At 45.2% G+C, this 15705-nt stretch overlaps 1 protein-coding gene across 1 annotated transcript in view; it reads right to left on the reverse strand.

The window, feature by feature from the left end:
- LOC141052996 (uncharacterized) overlaps window positions 1-15705 on the reverse strand; it is a 143404-nt gene that overhangs the window by 31146 nt on the left and 96553 nt on the right. The window contains exons 22-23 of the mRNA XM_073550319.1: window positions 15398-15684; window positions 2414-2549 (exon numbers count right to left, since the gene is read on the reverse strand). Coding sequence (XP_073406420.1) covers window positions 2414-2549; window positions 15398-15684 — 423 coding nt within the window. The remainder of the gene's footprint in view (window positions 1-2413; window positions 2550-15397; window positions 15685-15705) is intronic.

Consider the following 15705-nt stretch of genomic DNA (forward strand, 5'->3'; position numbering starts at 1 on the left):
ACTGTATGGGCACACGTTGGGGCTTGGAAGGGAAGTAGTGACGTTTTGGAATGCAGACTTTGATGGAATGGTCTGCGGGTGTCATGTCACGTTTGGAGAGTCTCTGATGTGCCTAAAATGTTGAAACCCCCCACAAGTGACCCCATTTTGGAAACTAGACCCCCCAAGGAACTTATCTAGATGTGTGGTGAGCACTTTGAACCCCCAAGTCCTTCACAGAAGTTTATAATGTAGAGCCATAAAAATAAAAATGATATTTTTTTTTTCACAAAAATGATATTTTTGCCCTCAATTTTTTATTTTTCCAAGGGTAACAGGAGAAATTGGACAGCAAATGTTGTTGTGCAATTTGTCCTGAGTAGGCTGATGCCCCATATGTGGGGGTAAACCACTGTTTGGGTGCATGGCAGAGCTTGGAAGGGAAGGAGCACCGTTTGACTTTTTCAACGCAGAATTGGCTGAAATTGAGATCAGATGCCATGTTGCTTTTGGAGAGCACCTGATGTGCCTAAACAGTGGAAACCCCCCAATTCTAACTCCAACCCTAACCCCAACACACTCCTAACCCTAATCTCAGCCCTAACCCTAGCCCTAACCCTAATGGGAAAATGGAAATAAATCCTTTTTTTTATTTTATTATTGTTTCCTAACTAAGGGGATGATAAAGGTGGGTTTGATTTACTATATTTAGCGGGTTTTTATGTTTGGCAGCTGTCATACGCTAAAAGAAAAGACGCTTTTTATTGTAAAAATAGTTGTTGCATCATCACATTTTGAGAGATATAATTTTTCCATATTTTGACCCACCGAGTCATGTGACATCTTATTTTTTGCGGGACGAGTTGACGTTTTTATTGGTATCATTTTCGGGCACGTGACACTTTTTGATTGCTTTTTATTCCGATTTTTGGGACGCGGAATGAACAAAAAAACAGCATTTCATGAATTTCTTTTGGGGGGTGTGTTTACACCGTTCCACGTGTGGTAAAATTGATAAAGCGGTTTTATTCTTCGGGTCAGTATGATTACAGCGATACCTCATTTATGACGCTTTTTATGGTTTGGCACTTTTATGCAATGAAAACAATTTTATATAAAAAGTAATTATTTTTGCATCACTTTATTCTGCGAGCTATAACTTTTTTTTTGCTGATGACGCTGTGTGGCAGCTAGTTTTTTGCGGGACAAGATGATGTTTTCAGCGGTACCATGGTTATTTATATCTGTCTTTTTGATCGCGTGTTATTACACTTTTTGCTCGGCGGTATGATGATAAAGCATTGTTTTTTATTTTTGTTTTTTAAGGGGTTCACTAAAGGGGGTAACTAGTGGGACAGTTTTATAGGGCGGGTCGTTACGGACACGGCGATACTAAATATGTGTACTTTTATTGTTTTTTTTGTTTTTTTTATTTCCAATAAATGAATTAGGGTATTTTTTTTTTTTTTTCTTTAATTTATTTGGGATTTTTTTTATAAATTATTTTTACACTTTTTTTTACTTTATGTTATTGTCCTGGGGGGGACATCACTGTAATGTGTCAGATCGTTGATCTGACACTTTACACAGCGCTGTGTCAGATCAGCGATCTGACATGCGCTGCAAAGGCTTTCTCAGAGCCTGCTCTCTGCAGGAGAAGCCTCTGAGGAAGCCGCCTCCCTACAGGCCCCCGTGGCCATCTTGGATCCGGGGGCCTGCAGGGAAGGAGACCCTCCGAGCCGACTCGGCGCTTCACTCGATACGGGGTCTTCTCCCATCGATGGTCCAGCTTTCCCCATTGAATAGCTCTATTCTTCAAACTAGATGGCACTCGCTTTAGTAGCTCCAGCAGTGGGTTAGCTATACAGGTGAAATTCTTTACGACTCTCCGGTGGTATCCGGTGAGCCCCAAGAAAGCCCGAACATCTTTCACTGTTGTCGGGGTGGGCCAGTCTTGCACAGCCTCTATCTTTTCACGTGCCGATCTGACTCCTTCAGGGATACGATGTGTCCCAAATACTCCTTTTGTTTGCGAAAAAGGTGACATTTTTGGGGCTTTACTTTAAGGTCGTGATTCTGCAGCCAACTCAACACCTGCTCCAGACGCCGAACATGTTCCTCAAAAGTGGCCTCATACGGTCGCAGCTAAATGTGAGGTGTTTTGTGCACAGGAGACGCACTTATTGGAGAAAGACTCCCACAGACTGTCTCATCGACTCTTTCCATACTTGGTCCAATCTAATTTCTCGAAAAAAAAAGAGAGGGGTGATGTTAGCTATCAAGGGGTCTGTTGCTTTCTCCTCTACTTATCTAGAACTTGACCCTGCAGGTCGATACCTCATACAAGTGGGCACCATAAATAATGTTTTATATACTATAGCCGTCATTTATGCTCCAAACCAAGCATAGACTAGATTTATCAAAAAATTATTACCTAGAATCAATCAGGTTAAACAGGGCCACGTAATCATATGTGGGGATTTTAATTGTGTTTTTGATAATTCTCTGGACTCTTCCACCCAAACCTCCAGGGGGCCGCCTGTTCTCCCCCTTTAGCCTTTCAGGAGGACCTATATGACATATGGAGGGTTCTTCATGCATGTGAGAAGGACTATACCTACTTTTCACAGGTACATCACTCATAATCCCGGATAAACCTATTCTTGGTTAGCAAGTCTCTCCTTAATATTGTCAACTCATCAGAAATAGGTGTAATAACTTGGTCGGATCACGCCCCCATAAAGATAATAAATAATAATCTTTATTCTTATATAGCGCTAACATATTCCGCAGCGCTTTACAGTTTGCACACATTATCATCACTGTCCCCAATGGGGCTCACAATCTAAATTCCCTATCAGTATGTCTTTGGAATGTGGGAGGAAACCAGAGTACCCGGAGGAAACCCACGCAAACACGGGAAGAACATACAAACTCCTTGCAGATGTTGTCCTTGATGGGATTCGAACCCAGGACCCCAGCGCTGCTGCAGCGCTAACCACTGAGCCTTCCTGTAAAGATGTCTATTCGGGAAGAATCTGAGTGCCCCCTTTACTCCCCGTGGAAGATGAACCCCTTTATTCTAAAAACCCCCCATTTAGTGGCACAAACAAAAGTAGCTCTTAAAGAATACTTTGAGCTCAATGCGGACCCGGTCACTAATTACTTCCATGTATGGAATGCCCATAAAGCGTTTATCAGGGGCCACTTTATTAAAATAGGCCATATTCTTAAAAAGCAAAGAGAAAAACGCTTATCAGACCCTACAGCATCGATCAGTTCACTGGAATACATGAATAAAAGAGCCCCATCCCCTGCCCAAATGTAAACTACGTGATCTCCGACTGGAATTGCGGGAATTACTCTTACACAATTATGAAAAAAATCTTATGATCACCAAAGCACATTACTACTCTCAAAATAATAAAGCGGGTAAACTGCTAGCATCCAGAGTGAAAATTAAAACTTCTAAAACTAAGATCCCCTCTTTGAGGAACTTATCTCCCGATTCTAAGATATACACTCCTCGGGAAATCGCCAATAAATTTAAGGATTACTATGCTTCTTTGTATAACTTAGATCCAAGAGAAGACCTCCATGGCCCAACAGCCCCTGATACAAATCTGTTTTTGTCAAGCATTAATCTCCCAACTCTTGCACCAGACCAGTTAGAAATCTTAAACGCACCTTTGACGGAGACTGAATTGACCAAAGTGATTAACTCTCTCCCAGAGGCGAGGGCCCCAGGGCCGGACAGTCTTACAAACTTGTACTATAATGCTTGCTAGGAGACCTTAGTCCCACACTTATGCAAAACCCTACAATTAGCAGCAAATGAAGGGAGCTTCCCAAAAGAAATGCTGACAGCTACTGTGATCACACTCGCAAAACAGGGAAAGCCACCGGAGGTGCCCCAAAACGTCCGCCCGATTTCATTGTTAAATACTGATGTCAAAATTTATGCTAAGTGTATTGCTCTGAGACTGGCGCCTATCCTTCCTTCCCTTATTAACCCAGACCAGGCTGGTTTTGTGCAAGGGCGGACTGCAGCTGACAACACCAGGAAAGTAATTGATTTGATAGATGTAATAAATAGAAGGGGAACACCAGCGGTGGTAGTGGCCTTAGACGCCGAGAAGGCATTCGACCGAGTGAGATGGTCGTTTGTCTTCTCGGTTCTGGAGCGTATGGGGTTTGGGGGTCGGGTGCTGACTGCTATTAAAGCTCTATATTCTGCTCCGTCGGCCAGGGTTTTTGTGAATGATTCCATGTCAGAGACATTCCCCATTACAAATGGCACTAGTCAGGGGTGTCCTCTCTCCCACCTAGTGTTCATTTTAGCTTTAGAACCACTTGCCCAAACAATCAGACAAAGTACAGATATCTGGGGCATAGAGGTGGGGAAACAATCTCATTGCATCACGTTGTATGCTGATGAGGTGATATTGACGTTAGCACGCCCTCTGGAGTCTTTGCCGGTAGCTCTAGAGATTATTGAAAAATTTGGCCTCCTATCTTACTACAAAATTAATGAGAATAAATCTCAAATTCTACCCCTTAACATACCATTACCGCAGTTGAAACGCCTTAAGGCCATTATGAGGATGGACTGGCAGATGGAGCAAATTTCATACCTGGGAACGTTGGTAACATCATCCTCCACTAATTTGTACAAAGCCAATCACCTCCCTCTACTAGCAGATGTTGAGAATGAGATGAGCAGACTCCAGAAATTTGAAATCTCCTGGGTGGGTCGTATTGCACTGTTTAAGAGGTTATTACTGCCCAAAATGTTATATTTATTTCGCACGGTGCCGATATCATCTCCGAAGGTGTCTCATTAGCTTCTGAACACCTTCATCTGGGGAGGAAAGCAGCCTCGGTTGTCAAGACATTTGTTGCAATGTGCAAAGCCAGTGGGGGGTAGGACTCCCTAATGTGAACGATTACTATAAAGCAACTTAACTCAGCCGGTTGAAGAACTGGTCGAATCGCGACCCCCCAAGTAGGTGGTCCCAAATAGAGGCACATTTTACACCCTCGCACGATCTCAGGGCAGTGCTATGGGGAGCTCTGGTTGACCCATGGAACCTGGGGGCCCTCCTTCCACTGACTAAGCACTCCCTGTCTAATTGGCTTCAGGTTCACTCCTCCACTCAGACACACATCCCTGCATTGCCTCTCGAGGCACCTTTAGAACTTATGGAGGTGTTATCAGAGGACCTTGACCTGTACCATTGGAAGATGGGCGGGATCACGGTATTAAGCGATATAGTTGAAGATCACTCTCTTTTACCTTTTGCCCAGTTGAAAAACAGGTTTGGCTTGACCTTTAAAGACAATTTCTCATATCTCCGGGTACATTACATTTTAAAGAAATATCTAAACTTCCCATATAGGGTTAATAGTGATATTATTAGGACCCTCTCATCTTCCTCATCCCTAGATATGGGTTTGAGACCCCTATATGATTCCTTGGGACATAAGAGCAGATTTGTAAAATCTATATACCCTTCATATCTTGGGAAAAAGACCTCGGTAAAGCCATACCTGACAAGGACTGGTTAAGAGCAATTAAATTGGCAGGACGGACTTTTAGATGTACGTCCCACTTTGAATCACACTTGAAGCTGATATTCCGCTGGTATTTTACTCCCGTGAAGCTCCGTGTCTCACTTTCTGCTCCCTCCTGTGTCTCACTGTCACATTCTGCCCCATCCTGTCTTACTGGCACATTTTGCCCCCATGTTTGCATTCTGCCCCCATCATATCTGCATTCTGCTCCCATGTCTTGCATTCAGCCCCATGTCTTGCATTCTGCCCCCATCATGTCTTGCAATCTGCCCCCATATCTGCATTCTGCCCCATCGTGTCCAGCATTCTGCCCCATCATGTCTTGCATTCTGCCCCATCATGTCTGCATTCTGTCCCCATGTCTTGCATTCTGCCCCATCATGTCTCGCATTCTGCCCCATCATGTCTCGCATTCTGCCCCATGTCTGCATTCTGTCCCATCATATCTGCATTCTGCCCCCATGTCTGCATTCTGCCCCCATTTCTCCATATTTGCCCCTGTGTGTCTCCAGTCCTGCCCCCGAGTCTCCATTCTGCCAGTGAAACATATTGCCCCTTTCAATAATAAAATAAAACTTTTTTCTTACCTGGCCTCGCTCCTGCATTGAAGTAGGAGCTGCAGCTGTGTGAGGCTGAGCTGAAAGGACCTGTGGTGACGTCATCATCATGTGATCAGGGGGCGGGCTGATCAATGGTGAAGGCCTGTGGTAATGATGACATCATCACAGGTCCTTCAGCTCTTCTGTAGCTTTGGATGTCGGCCGCTGTGGCGGCTCAGCTGATGTGTGCACCGCAGGCCCGGCTGCAGCGCACACTTGGGGCCCGACTAGCGACCGCAGCGCACACTTGGGGCCCACCTGGCGCCCCATGACATGCAGCACTTGGGGCCCGATGACTGTAAGCACAGGAGCGGGGCCCCTGATCTGCGGGGCCCCCTTCTGTACTGCTATTCATCGGGCCCCATACAGCAGTAAGGGCTGTCAAACCCTGATGGCGGCCCTGGGCAGGCGTCCCCTGGCTTGGGTGGCGCCCCGTGCAATCACACCCCCCGTCCCCCCCTAAAAACGGCCCTGAGCACTTTGTTAAAGGGAACCTGTCAGCAGGATTGTGCTCAGTAACCTACAGGCACTGTCAGGTTGGCGCCGTTATACTGGTTAAAATAATATCTTGGTTAATGAAATCCGTCTTGTGGTGGTTTAATCTTTATTTGCAATTTACAGTTAATGAGATTCTCGTGCTCCATGGTGGCCTCTGAGCGTGGCTTTAGATGGTGTTCTGCTTAGATATTCATACTGATGACTTCTGACAAGTTGCTGAGCCCTCAGTGACCTGCCCCCTATTTTACATACTGTATATATGTGTTGAAAATAAAAATCACATTCAGCAGGCAGGCTCTGCAGCATTATCACATCTTTAATGTGCATTAAATTATTTTATTTAACCATATACATTTATTCTGGAAAAAAAAATTATGTGGTAAAATGGTGCTGGCCGCTCTTAGAATCAAAGAATCGTAGAGTTGGAAGGGACCTCCTGGGCCATCTAGTCCAACCCCCTGCTCAAAGCAGGATTCGCTAAATCATCCCAGACAGATGTCTGTCCAGCCTCTGTTTGAAGACTTCCATTGAAGGAGAACTCACCACTTCTCGTGGCAGCTTGTTCCACTCATTGATCACTCTGTCAAAAAGTTTTTTCTAATATCTAATCTGTGTCTCCTCCCATTCAGTTTCATCCCATTGCTTCTAGTCTTTCCTTGTGCAAATGAGAATAAAGTTGATCCTTCTACAATGTGACAGCCCTTTAGATATTTGTAGACAGCTATTAAGTCTACTCTCAGTCTTCTCTTTTGCAAACTAAACAATCCCAAATCCTGCAACCTTTCCTCATAAGACAGGGTTTGCAGACCGGTCACCATTCTGGTCGCTCTTTTCTGAACTTGCTCCAGTTTGTTGATGTCTTTTTTAAAATGTGGTGCCCAAAACTGGACACAATATTCCAGATGAAGTCTGACCAAAGAGGAGTAGAGGGAAATAATGACTTCACGTGATCTAGACTGTATGCTTCTGTTAATACATCCTAGAATTGCATTTGCCTTTTTTGCTGCTGCATCACACTGTTGACTCATATTCAGTCTGTGATCTATTAGTATACCCAAGTCTTTTTCACATGTGCTGTTGCTTAGCCCTATTCCTCCCATTCTGTATATGCTTTTTTCATTTTTATTGCCCAGATGTAGTACTTTGAATTTTTCCCTGTTAAAAACCATTCTGTTAGTTGCTGCCCACTTCTCCAGTTTATTTATATCTTTTTGAATCCTCTCGCTCTCTTCTCTAGTATTAGCTATCCCTCCTAGCTTTGTGTCATCAGCAAATTTAATCAGTTTACCCTCAATTCCTTCATCTAAATAATTGATAAAGATGTTGAACAATACAGGGCCCAGGACAGAGCCCTGTGGTACCCCACTTGAGACATTCTTCCAACTGGATGTGCAGCCATTTACGACCACTCTTTGTGTCCGATCGCTAAGCCAGTTATGAATCCACCTAACAGTTGCCTTGTCCATTCCATACTTAGTCATTTTTTCAATAAGGATTGTATGAGATACTTTGTCAAATGCTTTGCTGAAGTCAAGATATACTATATCTACAGCATTTCCATGATCTACCCAATCAGAGATTCCGTCATAGAAGGAAATTAAGTTAGTCTGACATGACTTATTAGTTACAAACCCATGTTGACTCTGTTTAATCACTTCATTCTTATCCAGGTACTGACATACATGTTGTTTAATAATTTGTTCAAAGATCTTTCCTGGTATAGAAGTCAGACTCACCGGCCTATAGTTGCCTGGGTCCACCTTCTTCCCCTTTTTGAAGATAGGAACAACATTTGCTCTTCTCCAGTCTTCTGGGACTTCTCCTGTTCTCCAAGAATTTTCAAAGATTATGGAGAGGGGTTCAAAAATTTCTTCTGCTATCTCCTTCAGTACTCTGGGGTGTAATTCATCTGGACATGGAAACTTGAATTCATTTAGGTTAGCTAAGTGTTTCCTCACTATCTTTCTGTTTATAGATATCCTGGATTATTCTATTCCCTTAATAGGACAGTGAAGAACAGTTGATGTTACATTTCCTTTCTGAGAGAAAACAGATGCAAAATAGGAATTTAAAAGTTCGGCCTTCTCAACATCCTGTCTTACCATTTCATAATTTTCATCCTGTAAAAATCCTATAGCATCTTTGACTTTTCTTTTACTTTTGACATATCCCCAAAATCCTTTATTATTGCTTTTGACATCTCTTGCAAGCCTCAATTCATTGTCAGCTTTAGCTAATCTGATTTGTTCCCTGCAGGTTCTGCAGACAGCATTATATTCTTCTTTAGATATGCCTCCCTCTTTCCATTTTATAAACATTTTTTTCTTCCTTTTTAGCATGTGCTTAAGTTCTGTGTTCATCCATCCTGGCTTCCTTAAATGCTTCCTATTCTTCCCTCTTTTCGGAATTGTTAACAATTGTGCTTTGAGAATTTCATTTTTCAAGATTTCCCATCCTTCCTGGACATTTTTGTCTTTAAGGATATCCAGCCATTGGATCCCTCCAATTCTCTTTCTGAATCCCTTAAAATCTGCCTTTCTGAAATCTAACCTTGACGTCTGAGTCTTCACAGGTCTTCCTCCTCTAGTTATCCAAAATTCTAAAATAGCATGGTCGCTACCTCCTAGGGTCCCAGCCACTTTTACCTCCTCAACCATTTCCTCCCTGTTTATAAGGATTAGATCCAAGGTAGCAGTTCCCCTTGTTTTCTCCCCTACCTTTTGGAAGATAAAGTTGTCAGCAAGAGAGGAAAAGAATTTCCTTGACCTGTTAGTTTTGCCTGAGAGAGATTCCCAACAAATGTCTGGATAGTTGAAATCTCCCATGACAACTATGTCATATTTTTTGGAGAACTTGGCCATTTGATGCATAAAGAGTTCATCCATATCTTCAGCTTGCACAGGCGACCTGTAGTAAATGCCTACAATGGTGTCCTTTCCATTGTTCTGTCCTTGTATTCTTACCCAAACAGTTTCCACAGAACTCCCAGTCTCTGAAGCTTAAATCTCTGTGCAGATATACGCGTTTCTAACATAAAATGCGCAGTAGCATATATTGGCGATCCGATAGATGCTACAGTGCAGGCGCAGCCGGCGTCATTTTGCTAGAAGACAAACATTGTCTTCACCAAGATGGCATTGGCAGCACCTGTGTAGTAGCATCTGGATGTTTCGTCCAGGTTTGGCTGTCATGTAAGTATGTCCGTCTCAAGCTACCCTCATATAAATTGAGTCCTAGCTTCATTGGCCCGTTCGAAGTTCTCCCAACAGATAAATCCTGTAGCCTACAAGCTCTAATTCCTGGACTCTTAACGGATTCATTTCAAGCGTCCCTCATAAAGCCAGTCGTTTTCAGTCCCTTCTTCCAAGATAAAGGGACCAGCCCTGCTCCAGTCAGCTCTGAAGACGTTTTAAAGGCAGAGAATATTCTGGCCACCAAGATGAAAACTTTTCTTTTGTGGATGGAATTGATTCGGTCCTGAGGAGAGGTCGTGGGAGGACATTCATGCCCTACTCCTGAAGAGATTTGTTGTGGGCTTGAAGAAGAGGGGGTGTAAAGGGTGAGGGAGAACTGTAGCGCTAGTATCCTTTCATGCTTCTTCCCTTTCCACCGCTGGGATGCACCCCACACGTGTAGGGAGGGAATATAATTGTGCCGTCATGGGCTCAGAGAAATACCGTTAACGGTAAGTGACTACACTTTACTCTTTCCCCCATGATGGCACCACGGAGAGAACTGCAGAGACTATCAATTAGGGGAGAACCACTGCCTCCAGCACCCTTCTACCAAAGGTTAGATCTGAGGAGATGGCTAGGTCCAGCCGATAGTGGTTGAAGAAAGTCGAAGGAGAGGACCAAGTGGCAGCTGTACATATCTGCTCAATCGAGACGCCTGCTCTCTCCACCCAGGAGGTTGACACCGCTCTTGTAGAATGGGCTGTTATTCTGTCTGGGATGTCCGCACCCTGTGACGAGTATGACAAGGTGATGGCGTCTCTTATCCACTTCGCCAGCGTGCTCTTTGATGCCTTTCGCCCCTTTCTTGGCCCCTGGAAGCAAACAAAAAGAGACCTATCCTTTCTACTCTCCCTGGTGGCCGCTAGGTATTTAATTAGGCAGGGAGGAGTGTTTAGAGAAGACATAGGTCTGGATCTACTGGCTGCCTTAATGAACCTGGCCACCCAACGGTTCCGTGCCAAGTCATAGTTGTATAGGGCCCCAAGGTCCGCCACCTGAACCTTTAATGTGCTGGTAGCTAGACCTTGCTCTAAGCCCTTTTGCAGGAACTCTAAGATCTTTGATACAGGTATACTCCCACTCGGTCTTGCCCTTGATACCGAAAGGAATTTCCTCCAGATCCTCCCGTATAATTTAGTGGTTACTGGTTTCCTACTCCGTAGCAGAGTAGACCCTAAATTTGAGGAGAAACCTCAGTTGGTTAACAGAGCCCTTTCAAATTCCAAGCTGTCATATCTAGATTCCCCACCTGAGGGTGCAGCACTGGGCCCTGTGAGAGTAAGTTCGGAATGTCCGGGAGGACCCAAGGGTTGGAGTTGGACATTCTCCTCAACCAAGAGAACCAAGTTCTTCTTGGCCAGAAGGGGGCTATTAGGATTACCCTTGCTTTGTCATCCCGAATTTTCCTCAGAACTGATGGAATTAAGGCCATTGATGGAAACGCATATGCAAGGGGAAAGTGCCAGGGGATCATGAGGGCGTCCAGGGCTACTGGGTTCCCAGAGGGGTCTATGGAACAGAAGGTTTTCACCTTCCGATTTGTCCTGTTGACAAATAGGTCTATATCGGGTTTTCCCCATGATTTTGTGATCTGGTTGAAAATTTCCTGGTTCAACTCCCATTCGCCCTGTCTCAGCTGTGTGCGACTTAGGAAGTCTGCCGTCACATTGTCTGCCCCTTTTATGTGGAGTGCTGTCAGTGAGCCTAGATTTCCCTCTGCAAACTGGAGAATTGACCTTGTCACTACCATCATTAGGGCGCGGGATCTTGTACCCCCCTGATGGTTTAAGTAAGATTACCATGCGGTTGTCTGAAAACAGCCTTACGTGGTGGGTCCTGAGGGAGTCCACAAAATACAGGAGGGCAAGTTTTACCGCTAGCAGCTCCTTCATGTTCGAGGAGGCTGCCTTCTCATCCTCTGTCCAGACCCCTTGAGCTACCTGATTGTCCAAGTGAGCCCCCCCACCTGCTGGGACTTGCGTCTGTAGTAAGGACTCGAGATACCGGTATTACCCAAGGGACCCCCCTGGATAGGTTGGATTGTTCCGTCCACCACTGTGGTGAGCTGTTTCGGGTGAGATGTCTAACTGCCCTTCTAAATCTCCGTGAAGGGAAATTTCTGCCACTAGTGTTTCCCACTGGAGATTCCTTGTATGAGCTTGAGCCACTGCTCAGCTGGCATACATGCGGTCATTGATCTGAGCAGGGACATGGCCTTCCTCAGTGTTGTTACTGTATGAGTTATTGCTCCTGTTGCTATTTGTTATATGTGTAGCATTTTCCCTTCCGGGAGACGACACTCTTGCCTGAGGGAATCTGTGGTTATGCCCAAATACTCTTGTACTTGGCTCGGAACCATCCGGGATTTTGGCAGATTTAGCAGCCAACCTAGACTGGTCAGTGAATTCATAGTCCTGCTCAACTGGTCCCTGCAGTGGGACGGGGAGTTGCCTATTACTAGGAAGTCATCCAAGTATGGGACTATTAGGACGTCCTACTCCCTTAAATGTGCCATGACCTCTGCTATGACTTTTGTGAACACTCTCGGGGCGATGGCCAGCTCTAATGGGAGAGCTTTGAATTGGTAGTGCTTTGTCTCTCCCCCCATAGTAACTATCTTGAGAAATTGGCGTGTGTATGGGGACGTGGTAGTACGCGTCTTTTAAGTCGAGTACAGTCATGTAACAGGATGGAAACAGCATTTTCACTGCAGATTTTATTGCTTCCATTTTGAACGGAGGGATTATCAGGCACTTGATTAATTTTTTCAGGTTTACTATTGTCCTGAATGTCCCATCTGGCTTCCTCCTCAGGAAGATAGGGGAATAGAAGCCTTCTCCTCTTTCTTGGCGAGGGACCTCTTGCAACACTGATTTCTCCACCAGGGTCTGAATCTCCTGTTGAATCGCGGCTTGTTCTTCTGCTGACTGCCTCTGTGGGATCACTGGGAGACACCTTCATTGGGGTTGCTTCTTGCCTGCTGGTTTCCCGAACATGAACCCCTTTCCTTTGCCTCTTCTATCTTCTCACTTATCCTGGGAGTTTTTAGGTGGCTTTCTCTGGATAAATTTCCTGCTCCGAAAACGCTTGAAGGGGAAATTGGATGGGTTAGGGAAAGACTTCTTTTTATCCCCCGCTTTGTCAAGTATATCGTCCAGTGTAGGCCCGAAAAGGAATTCACCTTCACAGGGAATGGAGCAAAGTTTTGTTTTTGTTTGCAGGTCTCCCGTCCAGCAATTGAGCCATAGCGCCCTTCTAGCTGTGTTTGAGAATGAGGCTGCCCTGGCTGTTAGTCTGATCGAATCTGCAGATGCATCCGCTAAAAAGGCCACCGCTCCTCTCATCAATGGGACGGAGTCTAGAATTGCGCCTCTCTGAGTTTTGTTTTTTAGCTGGTCCTCCAACTGATCCAACCACACCATCAGGGCTCCCGGCTGCCTCCCAGGAACCCTTCAGGAACGTATCCGCTTTCTTGTCCATGGGATCATTCAGTGTCCCCATCTCCTCAAACGGCAGAGAATTTTTTTGAGGTTTTTGCTATGGCTACGTCCACCTTGGGCGCTTTGTCCCTGTCACGATCCCATCGCTATGTCACGGACGGAGGGATGCGATGCACTGCCGACACACGGCTATCACAGGCACAAGGGGGCTTACCTAAGTTATCCCACCGCTGGCACCATATGATAAAAAACAGCAAGCTAGTCTTGCCCTAACAATTTATCGCAGGGGGGTTATTTTGGTTGTCCCGGCACTGCCCACAATACTGGCCGCAGCCACCCAATTAGTTTATAAACTCCCTTCTGTCACTCTCAGCAGTGCCCAGATCACACTTTGCCGCCACCAGCTCCAGAGTTTCTCTGATTAAGTTATAAACTTAATAGAGGGGTTCAAAGCCAACCCAATTCAGTAGCAATTATCTTAAAGGCACGTGTTCGCTTTTAGAGCTTGAAGACAGACTAATAAGTTTTATAATTTATTCCCAAAAAGGCGGGCAGTGATTACACAGATAAAAGATGTTACAAAGCTGAGACACTAGATATGTACAATGCGAATATAAAATAAAAGGGATTAACATAGAGATTCAACATTTACAGTTGCTTAGATGGTCTTAAGGCTAACCATGTGGGGAGGCAGGGCGACACGTCGCCCTGCATCTGGGGTCCTTTTGGCGTCAAACCTCCAGCTCGAATGACTGATTTTTGGGAGGGAATACCATATAGCTTTGGGTTTGTGACATTATTTAGATTGTGAGCCCCATCGGGGACAGTGATGAAAATGTGTGCAAAACTGTAAAGCGCTGCGGAATATGTTAGCGCTATACAAAAATAAAGATTATTATTATTATTATTATCATAAAAGGGGCCGTCTGGCTTGTTCCTCCCCCTGCTCTAGGAGTTACAATTCGGACTTCAAAACTTATGACTATATCTCGCAGAGGGTACCTCGTATAAACATGCACATGGTATCATTCTCTTTAGCCTGTCGCAGACAATAGTTGAAGACCAAACATGCAGTAATTATGTCACACCGTTTAGGAGAAATCCAGCTCTCGGTTTCTGTGGGTGCTGGAACCGTGAAAATTATGGGCCAGAATGCTGGGTTGATGCATTTTGCAGAAATGTAATTTTCATGTCTCTGCCGCATATGGTTTTCGAGATTCAGCCTCTTGAATAATACCCATACTTGTATCCAGCCGCATGGTGCTTCCAACAAAAGAAATCCTTTCCTGGCTAAGGGGGGAAGGGGAAAGAATCCTCACTGGGATCTGATTTCACAGAGCTGTGGGTGAGGAAGGGGGGTTTGCAGCTATGTGACAGGCAAAGTCTCAGAGAATGGAAGATTCTGGAAGGTTCCAGAAGTCATATCTTACTTATCATTACAGTCCCAAAATGAACAGCTTGGGTCTTCGAAGATATCTTCTTTTGGGGGTTAGGAGGCCCTTTTTCTCCGGTCTTTTCCACTCCCTCTGTATTAGTACCCGAATTTTATCGTTCATCGGGAATGATCTCTTCTTCTGCTCTAACCCAATGAACATTTCATCCTGAATGGTCCTTTTAGGCCTGGTGTCTACCAGTCCCATAGTGGTTCTGATTGCCTTTATTAAGTCATCCGTTTCCTCTATAGGGAAACAGCTGCGAACCCCCTCTGCAGAGGACGAGGAGTCGGATGACGGGCTGTCTCTGTCTGATGAAGAAGATTCTCTCTCCCTATCACTGTGATCTGACTCGGGATCCCTGCTTTTAGGCTTCCTATGCCTTTTACTTTCTCCCTGGAGGGATTTGAAGGTGTTCTCTACTTGATGTTTAATTTGGGCTCTAAGGTCAGAGGCAAAACTTGGGGATTCCTTGCACATAGTGTGCTCAATGTAGGGTTGTCAGAGCCTTTTCCCCCACGCCGTGGGAAGCTCCTCTCTACAAAGTGGGCAAATCTTGTGGTTGGCCTTTTGCGTGCACTTCTTCCACTATAAGACAGGCCCTAGTTACAGTATATACAGTCACGTAGTTCACTTACCCACCAGACCAAAGAAGGATACCGAGTTTGAAGGGGGCCCCGAATCTGGAAGAGGCTTGTCTTTTGGGACCCCTGTCCCACCGGACTCTCTGCTGCGTCGGGACTCCGAGCAGCTGCTACGTCGCTGTGACAGGTTCCCCATGGAATCCTTCTTGCGGTGCTGTTGCGGCAATTGCCGCGGTTGCTGCTGGAGTCCTACATCAGAGGACATGTCCAGCAGCTGTTGCTCTTCCTGCGTCTCAGAACTCATGTTCCCAGGAACAGCCGGCGTTGTGCCTCCTGCGAGTCTTTAACCGAGCGGACGGTGT

Source organism: Dendrobates tinctorius, unplaced genomic scaffold, assembly GCF_039654945.1.
Source record: "Dendrobates tinctorius isolate UK_male_01 unplaced genomic scaffold, ASM3965494v1 ptg000164l, whole genome shotgun sequence".
Classification (NCBI taxonomy): domain Eukaryota; kingdom Metazoa; phylum Chordata; class Amphibia; order Anura; family Dendrobatidae; genus Dendrobates; species Dendrobates tinctorius.